Source organism: Colletes gigas, unplaced genomic scaffold (genome assembly GCF_013123115.1).
Source record: "Colletes gigas isolate AHSC1104 unplaced genomic scaffold, ASM1312311v1 Colletes_gigas_Sc00016, whole genome shotgun sequence".
Taxonomy (NCBI): Eukaryota; Metazoa; Arthropoda; class Insecta; order Hymenoptera; family Colletidae; genus Colletes; species Colletes gigas.
Window position 1 is genome coordinate 391,523 of NW_025106645.1, and position 18,510 is coordinate 410,032.

General features: G+C 43.7%; 1 protein-coding gene across 1 annotated transcript; it reads right to left on the minus strand.

Annotated features, from left to right (window-relative positions):
- Positions 1–272: 272 nt before the first annotated feature.
- Positions 273–18,288, minus strand: LOC122400176. Its single transcript, XM_043401491.1, has 3 exons — positions 18,010–18,288; positions 17,288–17,455; positions 273–402 (listed from the first exon to the last, which is right to left on the minus strand). Exons 1-3 carry the CDS (start codon positions 18,078–18,080, stop codon positions 339–341), a joined length of 303 nt encoding a protein of 100 aa, XP_043257426.1. The 5' UTR covers positions 18,081–18,288; the 3' UTR covers positions 273–338.
- Between the last annotated feature and the right edge of the window lie 222 nt (positions 18,289–18,510).

An 18,510-nucleotide genomic window follows, 5' to 3' on the forward strand; every position in this document is an offset into this window, starting at 1 on the left:
CCATAGATTTTCTCACATAGTAACATTTGAACCACACTACATTATAATCGTTAATTTATTTGCTAATAATCCATAAAAATTACAGAATTTCGGTCGCATTTTAGGGACTTCGTTCTAAAGAGAACTCCAATTGCCAGTTTGTAGATTTTAACATTTACTCTGATAAATTCGTACGGTGTTCGCGTTCTGTTTCGAAGGTGTTTCTCCTCATGAACGAGCAGGGCTATTCGCTAGGCAAGAAACGAGATCCCTCGTTCCGATTTACAGGTCGATAATTTCGTGGCTCGCGCGCTCTTCTGGGAAAACCGCGGAGACCAACCGCTTTCACTCCACGCCATTTACGATTGGTTCAAGGTTCTCGTTCTCTTTTTTCCCCTCTCTGTCCATGCGTCGGCGCTGCACCTGCAACAGAAAAGAACACGGAAACGTGATTGCCGTGTCGCCGTCCTGCGCGCCATTTTTCCAATACAACTCCGAAATACACAACCATGCACTCAGGGTGGCTCGAAAAAAAATCAAAATTGCTCGACTGATCTCTAAACACGAAAATAACTTGTCGTCTACTTTTCAGATACGCCCTCGTGTTGATAGCTAAAATACTCCAAGCGTAAACAATTCATACGTAAACCGACAATTGTGCTTCTTCGCTTTCCCAAAACTTTTCTCAAAAGGTGCAAATGTACTGTGCAAAGGTCATAAGTTGTCGACTATCGATGTTCATCCAATTTTCTGTACAAATTCCTGCGTTTAGAATTTTTGGAATAAACTTTCTTAAATCGACATCCACGCGGACGACGTAGAAAATGCTACTTGGAAGTGTACTCAGGATAGTAATTATAGTCAGGGAAATAAAATTAATTGCTCGTGAACTTGCGAACAAGATGCAATCGGTTTCTTATGTCTCCGTCCCTGAAAGCACGCGTTGAAAAACAAAGCCGCGTGAAAAATAAAGTATTATACGGGTTTGAGGAAAAACCGTCGGCGTTCCGATAACATTGGTCCGCATCGGAAAGGAAGGTGGCAGGTGATGTGGCACGCGATCCGAAAATTACGGTCACATCGATCGATACACGCAAGAATCAACAGAAGGCGCGCGACTGCATCAATGGCTGCTTTTCTCCACTTTCTTCTAATTTCTTCTAGTTCGATGCACTCGTATAGAATAATTATTTATGCCTTATTGCCAGCACCGTTATAGCCCCTACCCAGGGCGTACAAATAAATCCATAAGGGTGATTGCGTTTATATCTTATTCTCCATTCAGGGGTTTGAATATTTTTGAATTTCTTTTTTAACCCAATTATTGTTAAATAAGAAACTTTGTTCTCAGACAATTGGAATTTTTTTTTTTACAGCCTCGTTGAAATTCATGAGTTGTGTCCAAATTTCTTTGACATCTGATCTTGAGAATCAATTTTTTCAGCTGCTCGGTGAAAAATCATGCGTTATAGGAGAAATATATCTTATAGAGATTCTTGCAGCAGCCTCGTTAAGCAGAGGCCTCGAACGGATCGTAACGGGCAGAAAAAGCGTTGATTAATATGCTAACGCTCTTGTAGCTAATTAATAATTAACAGTATCAACGCAGTCGTCCGTGTAAAGATTGCGGATTAATCGGACGTGGGATGAGGCACGCGAGAAACGCATTGTCACGTGATTGTTATTCCAGAGTAAACGACAGGATCACGCGATCGCCGGAGAAATCTGTCGCTCGTGTTTAACAAGTTTTTTTTATTTATAATTTAACCGAGATCTACGGGAGATCGACGTCTGTTCCGCGAACGGATCCGAATAACGTGGAAAACAGCGCGGATTTCTAATTCCTTTTACGATACGTCTCGGATCTACGACGTCGACGTGGGATTTGTCGTTGGTCGTTTGATCAATTTCCTGATCGCGGAGCCTTCCCGGCCAAACACACTACCAAGAAACACGCCTTATCAGTAACCATCCGATGGCGTGTCCTCAAAGCATTTTTCAACCGACAGCTCGTAACATACGTACTCCTCGGTTTCTTGTATTTTTCTTTTCCTTTTTTTTCAATAAAATTCCACCGAGAAATCCATTCGTCCGACGTCGCTAATTATCTGTAATCGACAGATCCGCAGCATCGACAATCCCGCGGAGTTTCTCGGTCTTCGAAGAGCTCCTCCACTTCCCACGTCTTCGAATCGTACCCCGTAATTTCTTGTACTCGAAAGGAATTGCGAAACGCTTTGTTCGGTATTGACAGAAGAGAAGGGTATTGCGCGCAGCACGGTTAAGCAGTAACACAGAAGAATGTAATTAGAGTTCTCGGCGTATCGATGGCCGATAACCCGATTATTAGGACAGGAGTAGCAGAAGCTGCGAAGTTGAAATGCAACCCAACGGTAATCCTAACCAGATATCGATACGAAGTATCTTATACGCGATACGTTTCCCTCGTCCATCGATTGCGCTCACAAATCAATCCAACAATGCTGAGAATTATCCGAGTACGTACGCGCCACGGCTCTGTCGAGATTTTCCATCGTCTTTCGAAACGAGTCCGGTATAAAGGACTCTTTAAATATTCGATCGTAACGCCTCGAATCGCCTGGCAAATTGATAACAAATACAGCACTCGCTCGAATACGATGTGCAAAATACTGAGATCGATCGTGAACAAGGATCGTATTCGAGATAGAGTTTACAACCTCAAAACGATCTTTCGTAACGTAAACGTCATACAGGTGCATCGTCGAGAACCATTACAATAACGACGGGGTAAAATAATTTTTTATAAATTATCAGGTTATATATGCTTATGTTCCGCTTAAATCTTCCTAAATGAGAGAATGTGTTAGTTTAGGAATGAATCTAAGATTCTTATTAATAATAATAAAAATAATTGAATAAACGAGAGAAAAACACGAGTCAATTGATGTTGAAAACGATTATACGATGGAAAGATGTCGACGCCATATTGGATACGGTGAAATTCCTGTTGAAGGATGTTATTTCTAAACGCTGGCGAGTAATTAATACGAATAGCAAAAACTTCAGGGAACACGATGCTGCAACGAGGGTTTTGTTCGTAATTTGGGAAGGAAATTTGCCCAACCGTGGCATAAATCGAGGAGAAGACCGAGTTCTACTTTCGATCCTGCACTCGTAGCCCCCCCTTCCCCCCTTATTTATATTCGCGATAACGGTTTACTTATCTCGATGTTTCGCTGTGCGTTCTCGTCCTAAAACGAAAGCAATGCTAAGTATATAGTGTACCCTTCGCGGGCGAGTCTCGGAAGGGCGAAGGAGGCGATGACGGAGCGACGAAAGAAGAAGAGGTGGAGAACGCCGGTGAAAAAGTGTAGGCAGGTAAATAAAAAAGGATGGAGTCAGACGAAGAAGAAGAAGAAATGCCCGACGCCGATCGAAGAGTCGGAGCCCCACCTCTTGCAAGAGCGATGCCGTGCCGGGACAGGCCCGTCGAATGTTAAGGAGACGCGGGGAGCGAACATAACCTCACCTAACCTAACTTCACCTCCACTCTCGGAGGCAGCCGTGCGGCCGGCGATCCCGCGTATGATTTCCAGCCGGCCTCCCATTGGTCGGCTGCTCTATGCGCGGTTACCGCCTTCGCCATTAAATAAAACCTTGCGAGAGGAGAGCGATATTAAAAAACGGAGGGTCTCAGGCCCTCCTCGATACGTTTCTCGACCTTGCCCCGGCACTGTTTCGGTGCCTCTACGCTGATTCCGATTACCTCGCGACGTGTCGGTCCGCTACGCTTACGCACCCCATCGATCTCAGTCAGAAATCTCGTTGTTTTCCTTTTCACGACTTCTATCACCAACTAGCAGACTAGTTAACGCGTTCACTGCCGGATTAAAACCGTACAGTATTCCGCAAGACTAAAATTTTGATTTTAAACCATCGTAAACCAAACTCCAAATTTTTCCAAATTTATTTCCTTTCAACATCCCAATTGCATTGTAAACTAGATGACCTAAAATTTGTTTCGGTAGCTACTCCTTTTTGTAATCTTACTCGTGATTCACAAACCCTGCTCAATATTTATTCCCCTCTACGTCTCAACATAAGAACTAATTTTTCTAGTTCTCTAGTGGTACATCCATATATGGGCGATGCGACAGTCCAAGCGAAGTAGTTGCTCTCGTATTTTTGATAAATAATCATGCAATTTGCGCCACTCGAAAATTTCATTTTGGTCTGCTAGGGGTTAGAGAGCCTCGGATATAGTTAAATTCGAATCTGGTTACAGTCAGGCTCGATTACGAGAGTTAACGAGAACGTCACGAGGCCCTCTGCCGATCTTGAAGACAGCTGGCTGGCTGGAGAGGGTTCGTCGGTCAATTTTCTGGCCGACAGATTCGCGAATCCGCGTCGCCAATGTGCTCCTCCGATCTAAAGCCTCATCCTCTATTCCACCCTCTGGCTCTCTCTCTCTCTCTAGTCTCTCTTTCTCCGTGGCCCAGACTCTCTCTCGCTTTCTCCGCTTGGCCCGTAATTGATATTATTACGGGCCGGTGAGGCCCTCCCATTACGTTATAAATGTTACACGGGTCGATTACCGCTCTTTGTTCCGGACATACTTACAATGTCCGCGAACAATGCTGGACCCTCTTCCTCCTCCTCCTCCTCCTCCAGCTCGGTGCATCGTAACACGAAAGAAGGAGACGACGACGAAGAGTTAACCCTCGATTTAACCTACTCGGAGATACGAAGATAAGAGAGGATCGTGGTTCTTGGTCCTCGGGATAGTGGCGCTAGCTACGACCACCCTGAAATTAAACCGCAAACGAACAACTTTCCCATAAGTCGGCACTCGTCTGCTAATTTGACATCGCCAAATGTCGTGTTACGTGATTATTCTATGCAGACTTCAAATGGCAAGGTGTATTTTAGCACCAAAGAGAATATTCTTTCTTCGTCGTTGTAATACAGACTTCCATTAGCAGAACGTAACATTGATGTCTACATAATATTTTCTATCCTATCGCAATCACTATACCAATAGCGTAGAACCTTTCGAGTCATAGGCAAACGAAGTCTTTTTTTTTAAGTAGAGCCTATGTTTGCCAAATCAACGAACAGTTCGGTTGGAGGATTTTCGTTGGGATGATCGAAGAAGCTGGGACCAACGATGGTTGCACGTGGTCCGGTGGCCGCCATTTTGAGACGGAGCCAAGGCAGGACTTCCTTCTGCTCTTCTTTTTTTCATGGGCCGTTCTCGTCGTGCTAATCATTGTTATTACGACCAGTCGCCCGTTCGCACACGTGCTTTTTTTCTCCTTCGTTCATCCCCTGGCATCCCTCGGCGCTCGTCCCACCCCTCCCACGGTGTCCTGGCGATAGATTTCGGTCGGGCCAATTACATTTTTTCCCCGACCGTGGAAGGAATAAAACTATGATACGTATCGGTATCGCGCCGCGTTCCCCACCTGCCTCGTATCGGCGTTCCCTCAAAAGGACCCTGCCTCCAACCCCCTTGAGCAAAAAGGAAAAATTCGTAGGCGCGACAGACAACGCTCGATCCCAATAATCATTCCCACTCATTTTCTCATGACCCGGCTGGGGGAAACTTTTAATCTTCCGGCGAACGTTCCGCGAAAACGATGCGGAAGATATCGGCGCTGATCGTCAGCAATTTGCAGTCCGAGCAAATGGAGAACCGCAATCTGGGCCAAGTAGGACGAGAAGAACCGATTTCGGCGAAACGCTTAAACCGCTCGTCGACGTTGACATCACTGCCATTGGAAATTTCAATTTTTAAATACTCTATCCTATACGATGCAATTTACGGTTACCAATATGGCGGTTTCCCATAACAAACAATATACAGTTTAGATTTTTGTGAGTTTGAGGCACCCCAAATATAATTATGCAATGTTAACGCCAGCATCATTAGAAAGTACAAATTTTAAGTACTCCATTCTATACGATGCAAATTACGGTTACCAATATGGCGGTTTCCCATGACAGAGAATATTTTATACAGTTTTTTTAGATTTCTATGAGTTTTGAAACGCCCCCAATAAAATGATGTAGAAACTCCAGTCACAAAATTCTGTATGTAACTGTTTCATTCGTCGGAAGAAGTTTATCAGGAAATCATGTTACGGTGATTTGTGTATGAAAGACATCGATCAAAAGAAGGGGGCAGCATAGAGTTTTTTCCAGGCACCGCATGGTGGATGACTTTGAAGGATTCGACGCAATTGCAAAAACAAAAGCTGCCAGATGTTGATTACAATGTGAATCTCGGACGAGGAGAAGAGTATTTAGGTTTGTTTTAGGAAGGAGCCAGGTAGATGCGTGCCGCGAGCTATAAGATAATGCGGTGCATCGGTCAATAGCTCGCGTTATTTAAAAGTTTTGCCTATACGAGGATGGTCTTCCATTCTCCGTACGTTACCCTCGACGAAGCCTCGTTTCAGCTGCATTAGTTGACCGTGTTGGGTGGGCACTATTGTAATTAACCCTCAATTCGTATTCGTAACTTCTCATCGTACCACTAATCTTCCAAATATCAAAGAACGACGAAGCTTTCTCTAATCACTTTTAAATAAAATTACTAAATCTTTTTTTTTATTTATTTTTAAACATTAGCAATTGGAATCGTGCATTCCATGGTGCTGATCTGATGGCATAGAACCCTGGAAGATCTCTATAATAACACTCTTCTGAGCCTCGATTAAGATCGCCTCGTTAGACGCACTAAAATACCTAACTTTTAACTGTATCGCGAAATTTTTTGCCTGATAGACAAGATTACCAAAGACCCTTTTTACAAAAAAAAAAATTAGTTCATTTGAAATAAAATTTAGCTAACTTAGAGGCTGGCGTCACCCACGAGCGCGAATCGGTGTTAAAAGGAGAATAGGGCGTGCTCCGGGCGCTACTTTCTTGCAAAACGCGATTCCTCAAGAAAGTGGAGCGTTGCTCGTTGCGTGTAACGTATTCACGCGATTTTCTGCCCCGTGCCTTTTCCTTTCCTCTTCGCGGCGGGATCGTTAAAAATACTCGGCGCGACGGCCGATGTTTCGGCTTTCCGCGAAGTGCATTCGTCGACGAACGACCGACACTCCGCTCGCGTAAAAACCTTGGAGGGGAAAAAACGCGAACGAGCGGCGCAGTTATGTCACTATTAAAAACGCATTAATCCCGGATTCGTCTTGGATCGGGCCGCGGTGCAACCGTGCGATTTAAACGCTCAGGTTTCCCGGCCGGCGATTTCGCGCGTCGGACGCGCGCATTATTGCTCGTCTCGTTTTTACCCAGCATCGTGTCGGAAACACGTCAGGGTTTCAGAGAACGTGTCATCTTCTGCATGGAAACACTTAAGAGGTTGCACTAAATTGAAGACACAAAATATTCACGGTTCTTTAACCTGTAAGTAGGAGAGAGTTCCGCAAAACCACAAGGTGGACGGTACAAATCACGTGTGGGGCAACCTCCAGGGCTCGCGGGCCAGATTTATTTAGGTATTACGCTCGATCGTTGTAATTTTATCGTTGTGTCGCGAATTTAGATCATTCTCTAAATTCATTACAAATTTTCTTTTGAAGCATTTGAGACCATATGTACAGGTTTATATGCTTTACAATGATGAGAAAAAGGTGTGCGGTACAACGAACTTTTTAGATTTGTTATTTGTATTCTTTAGAGAAGGAGAAAATACTTTGCAAGCCTTCGTGTTGGGTTTGTAAATAAATAGATTAAAATATTCATTGATAATTGGAAGCTTGAAGCTATCTCGAAATCGATTGAACTCTTTGCGTATGGTATAGATCACCCTGATAGAAAATGTGATTTAAATCATCAAATTCGTTATCAGATTTATATTTAAGATCTTTAACAATTCTAATTCGAGCTAAAGAAGTAGCCAAAATTATTGTTCGATGCACTATCTTTGTAAAAGAATTGGAAATATTTTTCACCCTTAAACAGACCCTACTCTTTGATGACATTATTAATTTGCAGTCTAGTCAGTGATTTAAAATGTTCAAAAAGATCGGTAAATGGAATTCAAGGAATCCCAATAGAATCAAAGTCCAGTACTGATTTTTAAACTGAAAATAAGTTTTGATCGAGAGGAATATATTTCTTTGTAACGTTTAAAATGTAAGGATTTCTTTAGTCTTCATAGAATTCTCTATGGCGCGCCGTCCAAAACAACAAGTCGCTTTGAAATACCAATTTGGGAGAACCGTTACAGTCATGAAAGAGTCAGGAAATTTCAAAAATCTTCGTAAGAACCGTGGAACGGTGAATTACGAAACCGATGTTAAAATAAAAAAGGCAACGGTCTCGGGTAACCCCTCGCGAGAGAATCTGGGAATGGATGCAATACCGTGAACGTCATTGAAGATAAGAGAACAACGACCACGACGACATCGTGTCTCCGTACTCGAAAGCTCGGTGATGCAACGGCGGGGAAGCTGGAAGCTTCTAAAGTAAGTACTCGCTGCCGCCGCTAATGGCACTCCTCCAGCCAACGAGGGGGAGATTTTAAGCTCGTTTCGTGGAAAAACTGTTGATTTTCCACGAACGAGAAATTACTTTTCCCGCGCGCATTCTTTCCCGGCTCGTCGCTCGAGAATCGATACCGTCGGGGATGGAGTATATTAAATATCGAGAGTCGAAAACGTTCCTCGGTAGCTTGATATCTGCTCTAACAGAAGAATATCTGAAGTTAGTCTGTTTAGTCCATTCTGAGTTTTTGAGAGTTTGTATCTCAATATATGCTGTAACCCCAGACTAATTAACATTTATCTACACTGTTCGAGAAACGTATGCATCCTAAACTATGAACTGATTGTGTTTCTCTACGGATCCTATCGTAAACGGAAGCGTTAGCACACACCGAAAATCGAGTGATCCTGCCAAGGCGTCTGACCTGTACTTCTTAATTCTACTTGTATTTGTTTTGGTATATACTCCTATTTCTAAAACGTACGTTTGTCTGGTTGGGTCTATCGGATAGTCTAGAATAGGGATCCACCCGTCTGTCCAGCTTCGTTTTTTTCTTTTCACCAATTAGAAAATCATCCGAACGTAACGACGTCTCGTCTAATATCGGTGGGCTCGAGCGTCTCTTCCCTGAAACGTTTTTAATATCAGTGAAACAAGAGCGACACGAAGAAAGGGACCGGAGGGTTGTCCACACCGGTGTTACCATACGCATCGTGGCGTCTCCATCTAATGATGCAGGCCCCGTGAAAAAGCGTATCGAAATTCCCCAGAAAACGAGACGAAAAAGAGGGCAGCAAGCGAGGGGGAGCAAAAGAGTAACGGGAGATCGGGCAGAGAGAGTCACCCGCCATCCTAATTCGATCGAAGGCTCATTATGATCTTAGAGCTCGTCCCGGGGAACCTAGCATTAGTATAAACACGGATGGAGAGTACCATTAGCCCGGCGTGGCGGTGGCCCATTTTGAATACGAAAGGAGCAGAGATATTATGTTAATCGAGCCGACGATATTACAATATACTATCGCCACCCCGGGGGCCGTTCCCGACGAGACTTTTCGCCTACGTCTGGTCCGCGGTCGCAGTATGCATATATGGATGTCCCGACGGTCGTTGCGACGCGTTGCAAGAGTTCGCGAAAAATAATCAAGTCAAAGTTCAAACGAGACCAAGTTACTCGCGACTACTCATGAATATTTATCCTAGTTTCAACGATTAAAATGACGTTTTCACGCCACGTTAGACAAAGGACTCCGGACGGTGGTAGCTGTCAACCGCGCCATTTTCAACTCCTCGTTGATTAGACCTCATTAAGTTCGCTCGAACACTATTACGCGATTTACAATATTTTAATACGCCATTGGGGACGATCAGTCTCGTTTAACGCCAAAGTCTTTTGTTTTCTCGATGTCGTTATTCTTGTTCTACTCTAATACCTTCTTCTCTTTCTCTCATAATTTGTAATTACTAATTCCGTAGATGGTTCCATCCCCGTCGAAACCATAGAATCTTTTTCGTTAACGTTTCAACCTAAATTCGATTCCATATTGTCACTAAAGCTTCGCAAGAGATTCGTTTTTCATATCGGGCAAACTCGTTTCGATAAATGGACGTTTCTTGACGGATATTCGCGATCTCCGAAAGACACCGTGGAAACGCGTATCCTCTCACGAGAATTGCGTAGTGGCTGTCTTCGAGTTCGAGCGGATTACAGGGGTGGCAGAGTTGAATGAAGGGTGTAGGAGGGCTCGGCTACTGAGGGATCGTTGTTGCCATGGCGACACCAACCCCGTCCTCCGGCAGTTCAGCGTTTCCCCGTGCGCCAGAGCGATCCCTCCGACCTCCGGGGAGAGCACGATCCATATCTGCTAACGCCGAATCGCGTTTGAATGGCCATTTTGGATTCGAATGCGAAAGAAAAGGTCTTCGAGCCGCCACGATGTGACAAAGTACCTTTGCAACGCGTGCAAAGTTACTGTACGCAACGTTTACCAGGCTTTGCTTGAATCACACTTCCGGTATTTGGTCTCATACGTTTCCCCATACTGGAAACTTGAACAATTTCGTTGTACTGAAAAATTTTGTAAAGAAGAACCGGACAAGAAATTTGATCTTTATTTCTATACTCTTGAAGTTATTCGTATTACTCCACTGACAAGCCGTCTTCGTGAATTACAATGATTATGGCTATCCATTTGTGTTAAATTGTTGTAATTGCCGGGTGTTGGTTTTACAAATAACTAAAAAGAACTTTATATTACCCGTGTTTACACGTCGGTTGAGGTCCGTTTAGCATTTAGCGTAATGTCACGCATTATATTCAGCCGTGTCATTACGTCAAATGTAAACTCGTGGGAGAGAGTCGCATCGTTGAAGAGTCAAACAGCGGCGCGACAGAGAAACGCGACGGCGTATAAAGAGTATAGCATCGCGTTTGTATAATGAAGGCATCGAAAGGAGGATAATATGCGAGGACGCTTGGGAATGAAATTTGAAACAAAGAACGTGGAATCAACGGTTGCGGACAATGTTGCATGTAACTTGCCGTTACGTGCTCCTGCGTTTACGTAATTTCATTTCACTTCGTAGTTTACAATAGTAATACAATATGTTTAAATATCGTTTAGAGTACGGATGGAAAATTTTATTTCTCGAATAAAAATTTACGCCAGAACCGTGAAAGCAAATAATATTCATTGAGAAGTCTTTCTTTCGTCGCTGCATTTCGATCGACTGAACAATGTTTAACAAAATGGCCGACCCAGTACGACTTTTCATTTCAAGACTGATCTTACTTTTTCTCTACGATACATATACGATCTTTGTCACTAAAATTAATGGAAGATCTACGGTTCTGTGTGCTTTTTTCTGACACGAGTCGATGAACCGCGTAACCAATTGCATTTATTCCGGCAATATTTTGAGAATCGACGAGGCTGGTCCGATAACGAAGAACAATTCTTTCCGAGGCATTAGGCACGGGGTCTCCACGTTAGGCGAAGTGCTTTCGACGGTATTCCTAGGGCTCTCAAACTCACCCCACATGTAACCCGGCGCCCTCTCGACGGTGCATAGGGGTGTACTGTCGCGACACTCGCGCATTGGTACTCGAGCGCCGATTTAAGAGTCACGGCCCTACAGCCGCTTATAACGTTAAGAGGAAACAGTGGTCTGGATCGGTAATTAAACAGCAAGGGAATGAACAGAGAATACTCGAGTTGTAAAACACCCGATACGAGCAGAAATCCACGCACAGACGCGTATCGAAGAACTGCGTAAAAAATCGTCCGACGATTTGCACGCTTGTCCACCTTGTTTCCCTAATTGGGCGATTAGCATGCGCATAACCAACACGATCCTCCAGGTTTTTTTCTGGCACACACGCGTTGTGATTCAATTAATACGTGATCGGTTCGAATAAAAGGGTTACGACATTATTTGCGTGTTTGACTTTCATTTTTCCAAAAATTTGTCCAAAACACTGATAACTACTAAACGAAACAAAGTACTTACGCCTTTTCGCTAGGATCTCGTACAGACAGCTCGGAAGAATGAAATTTTTGGGAATCGGTACATTCGTGTGTACCTGCTAGATCCGCGGAAACATCGTGAAGGGTAGCGGCCCGAACGAATACGAGCAAAATACACGGAAATATTGTAATCGGTTCGATGGAACGCCGGTACACCCTCGACGGTAGGAATTCAAAATGGAGGCGGCGCGCATCAACCCGTTCGAATTTCGCCATCTACCTATCTCTCCGTTCTCGTAATTATTTTTTCGCGAAATCTGGGGATCTCGATCAGGTGATTCGGCTTCCCCTCGACGATCGCCGATTCGTCGAGGGTGCAAGGGAAAGGGCGTACATATATATCCTTTCGAGACTCGGGGCTGAGCTGCGTGGCGGAGACCCATTTGCGATGCAGGTAACTCGGCACACCGACGCCAACACCAACGCCAAACGCCACCACACCCCTCCGTCCTCCCTTCCCCTCCCCACCGCTTTGGAAGTATCTTCCAGCTTCGGCGGGCCGCTTCCTGTACGTGTGAACACGCACACGACACACGCACGAGTTGCCAGGACGCGTGTGTGCCGGGGGGGGGGGGCCGTGTCTGTGGTGGACGACGATGCACATGCAGACACCAAGCAAAACCTATCTGCCATGCACGATCGCTCGGTTGCATATAAGCCTCGAGACGCGCAGCACGTCATTACGCGGCCAGAAAGCAAAAAGACGATAGCCCCACCGGCCAGCCAATCGGCGTTCGCGTGCTAATGAATCCGAACCGAGCCGACCAATGGCGGTACCCCGCGCGCTCCTGGTGAACCCGGTGTAACCCTCGTGGCGATGCCGCGGACACCAGGAACCCGGGGTGCGGTGCGCGGACCGATCGAGAAATCCTCCTCTTTTTCTGCGATCGGAATCTGCGACGAGGGACGCGCGGATTTTTCGAAATTTCCAATGGTTATTACGCAACGCCGCATGGTTCCTCGGGTTAATTTATCGACTGAGGCAAATCTACCATGCACGCCGTGATGGAGGATTCCCCTCGAGCGGGGAAACCGATGCTCTCGATCGTTTATGCTCCCAACGAGGGATATCGCGGACGCTAACGAAATCGAGCTCAAAAAGAGATTCGAGTTTCTTGGTCTGAAGATGATGAACGGGTTCCACCCCCCCAGCAGAAGTCTAATGGAACCGATAGAGAGAGACTTTATACGTCGTTTCGATTTGCAAGCAGGCACTTTGTTTTCGAAAAAACATTCATCGAATAATTGGACATTTTTACGACACCTTTTAACGTAAGCCCATTAATAAAAATAAATCCGAATACTGGCACCGTTTTGTCTGCGTTGATTCAACGAGAAGTTCACAATCGTTTCTGCAGTACAAATTTGAAGTAATTAATATGTTGGAAGGTAGTCCATTTGTACTGTAACTACCCATTAGAATGCTTATCATACGAATCAGTGATGCTTAAGCGTTTATGAATCTGTTGGGTAGGTTGAGTGGATTGTACCTTTTCCGTCCGTAGGTGTGGTCACTTGGGTTTAATAGGTTCATTACAAGCAGCTTTAGGTGGCTTGATGTTGTTTACTGAATTTTACGATGGCCATTCTTAATCTTGAGGGATAATATTGTTTGACAATGAGACGATTCGTTTTACAGAAATATTCCGATTATCCGGCATAATCGAGATAATTGGACTGTACTTACATATAAAATGATGAAAACGAGGAATATAATCACAGACGAGGTATACAAGTAGACTTACTTACTTACATCCAATGTATTTTTTCGGCCCACTTTTACCGTTTTCCTGTCACTAATAACATTATCATCAGGTTACAGAAATAAATGCAAGAAGAAGTGAAACAAAAAATAAAATTACAGAAACATTTCTTGCTACACATTATATTTTCGGTAAAAAATTTTTTACTCGAAAAAGGTTAGGATTTCGAGGGTATGTCTATTGACCAAAAATGATTGTAATTGACTCCTGCAATCGAAAATAATTTTTCCAGAACGAGTTGAAATATTTTATTTTCGCCGAAAAATTAGGCGCCTACTTTTTTTTAAAACGAACACGATTTTTCTTAAAAATTTGTTTTTGATTCTTAATAAACACAACCATGGGTAATGTAGTAATACAATTTATTAATAAGAAATAAAATATATAAAATTCCTACGCTTTATTCGTCAACTGTTTACTATCGACGTCACTGCTGGATGCATGCGGCTGTGACTTCTTTGTTTGTGTGAAATATACTTCATAACATTTATCGAAGAATAGTCGAGGTGAATATGTATATACGAATATATGTAAATACGAATAATTATTCGGGCATTCCGGATAACCGGGTACCTGATAATCGGAACTCTACCATAGTATGTTTCTTCTAATGGTTTCATCATTTCTTATGGACGCGTATTTCTTCGAATATAATATTGCATTCCACTTTTGAATACCCTCCGGCGCGACATTTAAAAGATTAACGTCGTCTGTGAATTCCGGCGCAGACATTGTGTCTCTTGTTAAGCAGCGCGTTACGGAATAAAAGTCCATCCGCTTAAAGGGCCCAACAATGTGTTAACTTTCGCGGGATACCTATCCATTACGCCATTAAGTGCGCCTGAAGCTCGTAACAACAACAACCGACCACACAATTCCGCGCCCTGGCTCGTTCATCAGGACCGTCGACAATTGGACGCCGCACAGTGGTCTGGAATATTGGAAATATGCCAAAGAATACGAGGGATTGGCAGATATGCTCCTTTTTTAAAGGAGCTTTCTTTGGCAAATTGGAACGACTCAATTCCAGACCAAATCTGGCCCACTACACGATTTTAGTGACTATACTATAATATTGGTTAAATTAAAAAGCAACGAGAACCTTCGAAGGGGGCAATTTTACGTTATAAAATATAGAATAAAACTTGTTCGTGCAGTGCATCGTTTTTTGAGATAATTGAGTTTGGCGATATTGGATATTCTCGTTACTGAACCGATGAGTTTGAGATCGTTTGACAGCAATAATTGTACTAATTTCTACGCAAGTTTTCATTGCACAAAAGAAACATTGATTTCTCTAATATTTATGATATTCCACGAAACATTACATTAAAAAAGGCCCATGAGACTGCCAAGACTCCCATGCGCCTGTATCATTAACAACAACTTCACAAATATTAAATTTTAAATCAAATTTAAAAAAAAATTACCACGTTATTCGAATTGGCCGCACCAGGTTCTCAGGCGAGAGGAACGTTTTTAAATTAAAATATTGAAAAATATGGAAGAATCGTCGAAGGGGCGAAGTTGAAGGTTCGTTAGCTCGGCGGTAGACCCGCCTCTGTGTAGTGGTACGCAAAAACATCGTGCACGAAGACAAGAGCGAAGGAGGGCGAGGTTCTTGTAGTCACGGGAGAACCTAGCCGTGACAAGGAACGCGCTCATTGTTTCCCTCCTTGGCTGGCGACACGTACAGTGCGTGCACGCGTGCATGCGTGCCTGCGTGCAGTGTTGGGGGCTCCGGTGCATGTACAATTGTGCACACGCCGCGCGGGACCGCGCATAGTCGCCGCGACGTGCACAACGCGGCTCGGTGCAGCGTGTACCGGAGTCAGAGAGCCGCTCAGGGCTATCATTATGGCGGCAGTAGACACTCCCTCCTTATCGCCGGTTTCCAACGCGAGTCCCGACCGAACGAACGAACGCTCGCAGCTCCGTTCGCCATCATTATATTTTCCGCGGCGAGAAAGGACGCGCACACCAACGAACGCGCCCAGAAATACGCACACTCGCGCAACGATACGGCAACGAAACCGCGCGCGTACCAACCGAATCCGGTCACCGGTCTCCGATCTCTTCTTCTTGCGTGCTCGAGCCCACCTCGTGGCGCGCTTCGATACATTGTAACCGATAGTTTCAGGTGAAACCGGATTAAACAGACCGCGGAAAAGCTGAACGAGGTTTTTCAAGCTTCGCTGAGCAAAAAATGCGCGCTACTGCTCGCGTTTCGAGATACATTTATATTCTCAGTTTCTGATCTGAGTTTGGGATTGTTTGATGGTAACTGTTTGTCGCTAGTTTGGTTTGGTACACCCAGGAAGACCTGGCAACAGTCGTTCAAACGCACTGTCTTTGGGATGTCAAACGATTGACTAGAGCGTTTGTATTGTGGGGGGATCGAGAGAAATTCCACTGGCGTCGCAAATGGGAAGAGAAAGATGGCTTTTGAGTACTCCAAGAATGATACTGTTTATAATCAAAGCACTATTATAGGAATTTTGTATTGTAGGAAAATCAAGAGAAATTTTACCAGATTTTGTATTGTAGGGAGATCGAGAGAATGCCAGGAATGTCAGAGATAGTAAAAAGAAAGCGGCTTTGTAGTACTCCAAGAATGCTACTGTTTATAATCAAAGCACTATTATAGCAAGTTTTTATTCTAGGAAGATCGAGAGAAATTCGACCAGATTTTGTATTGTAGGGAATCCGAGAGAAATTTCATTAATGTCAGAGATAGTAAAAATAAGGTGGCTTTGTAGAACTCCAAGAATGCTACTGTTTATAATCAAAGCACTATTATAGGAATTTTGTATTGTAGGAAGATCGAAAAAAATTCCGGGAATGTCAGAGATGGTAAACAGAAGATGGTTTTGTAGTATTACAAGAACGATACTGTTTATGATCAAGGTACTCTTATAGCAAAGAACCAAATATTCTAAAATTTTTATGTGTTCCAAATAAAATTCGACACGAGTTTTTCTCTACCTGAAGGATGTTTCACTTCGCGAAGTACATAGTCTCGTTTTTTTTTTTTGCTACGCGATTTCCTGCGATCTGTTCTTTCGCTACCGGTTAAGTCCTAACCGGTCCCGCGGTAACGTTTTTGCTGGAAAAATCAAGGCTCCACTAGTATGCAAGAAATCAATTTTTATGTTCTCGGTAGATCCTTGAGTTGTTATGGATCCGAAGTAGATCTAGATTAAGTAAGTAGGATAAGCGGTGTTGGTTCGATCCACGGCAATCTTCTTCGATCGGAGCCACCCAGGGGAAGTTAAAAGTATTAGAAAATTCAAACTTGATCTACAGAATCTGGCTGACTGCTTTATGTTTCTATAATTTGTATAGACTGTATATCTTGTGTATAATAAAAGAAGAAAAATTCCACCGGATTTTCGATTAATAACAGTCGTTATACTCCAGGATAGATAGGGCAGCAGGCTCAGCCATTCTGAACAAGCATTTGATATTTTATCGGCGTTGAAATTGATACTCGATTGTCTTGTTGCCTCGAGCATCGAGGTGTCTTTATCTGCTTACCAGTAACGTTGGCCAGGTCCTCTCCGATCGGCGTGGACGAAGGAATCCGTCAAGTCCAGGAAACGATCAGTTTTCAAACGACAATTAACTCCACAAGTCGCGGATGCTTCATCTCGATAGTGCAGCGAAGTTTCAACAAACTTGGCGAGCCTCCAGCAACTGACGCAGCTAAACGGAGATACAATAATAATCGTTATGCCCGTTCGTCGTGGTGAAATCGAAAAGTAAACGATAAATCCAACTCGATCAACGATATTCAACAAGTAAAATAAATACTCCGAGTACCGACACGTCTTTCACGATCGTCAGTTTGGGCGACAACAGAAAATTCCGGACATCGTTTTTACTGGTTTCTTATCAAGATTATAGTTCATTTTATATTCAAATTTAAGAAATTATCGATTACAATGAAAATCAAAATTCCAACAGTCTTGTATCTTTGTCTGTTGTGTTACGTAGTGAACCGATTTTCATTAAACCACTATTATAGCACAGCATAATTTTTCCGAAAATTCAGCGTTACCGATATAGACGAGCTTAAAACATAGTTAATTGATAATAACAAAACGATGCTTGCAATAAATTGTTAGTAAAATCATATTAACGGAATAAACCGAACCTGCTGATGAGTATGTTAGCTTCTAAAATAGATACACGTGCCGTAATTAACGAAACGAAGCTTCTATCTTTGCCTCGTCTCGGTTTATAAATTTTCGAGTTACCTTAAAGTTCCTCGCACACGTCTTCCTCCATGAACGCGAGCAGTCACGTGGGTATCTCGAGCGACCGCCATATTCTTCTGCCAACTCGATCCCCGTCAGCCAAGAAACCATCGCGACAGAGGTTACTTTACCACCTCGGAACACTAAAAAGTTCTCTTTTACTCATCGACAACTAATCTTCTTAAACTTTCAACCGTCCGACGCACATCCAAATCACTGACGTCTGTTCGTCACGACCGTCGGCGTCTTCTTTCTCGCCAATTTCCAGGAATCCTTCGAAATCATACACTCGTCCCCGATATCACAAATAATGCTCTCGAATCTCGACGTTTCTCGGCACTCCAGTTCAAAGAGCTCGTTGCAAATTCACTTGTAAACGAGGTCGTAGGTGGTTAAGGAAATCATGACGTATCAGTGGAACGTGGCGTCGAACCGAGGAGTGCGGGCGGCTCCCAGGTCGAGGTTTCCCATCCCACGGAGGCTGGTGCACCAGGAAAAAGG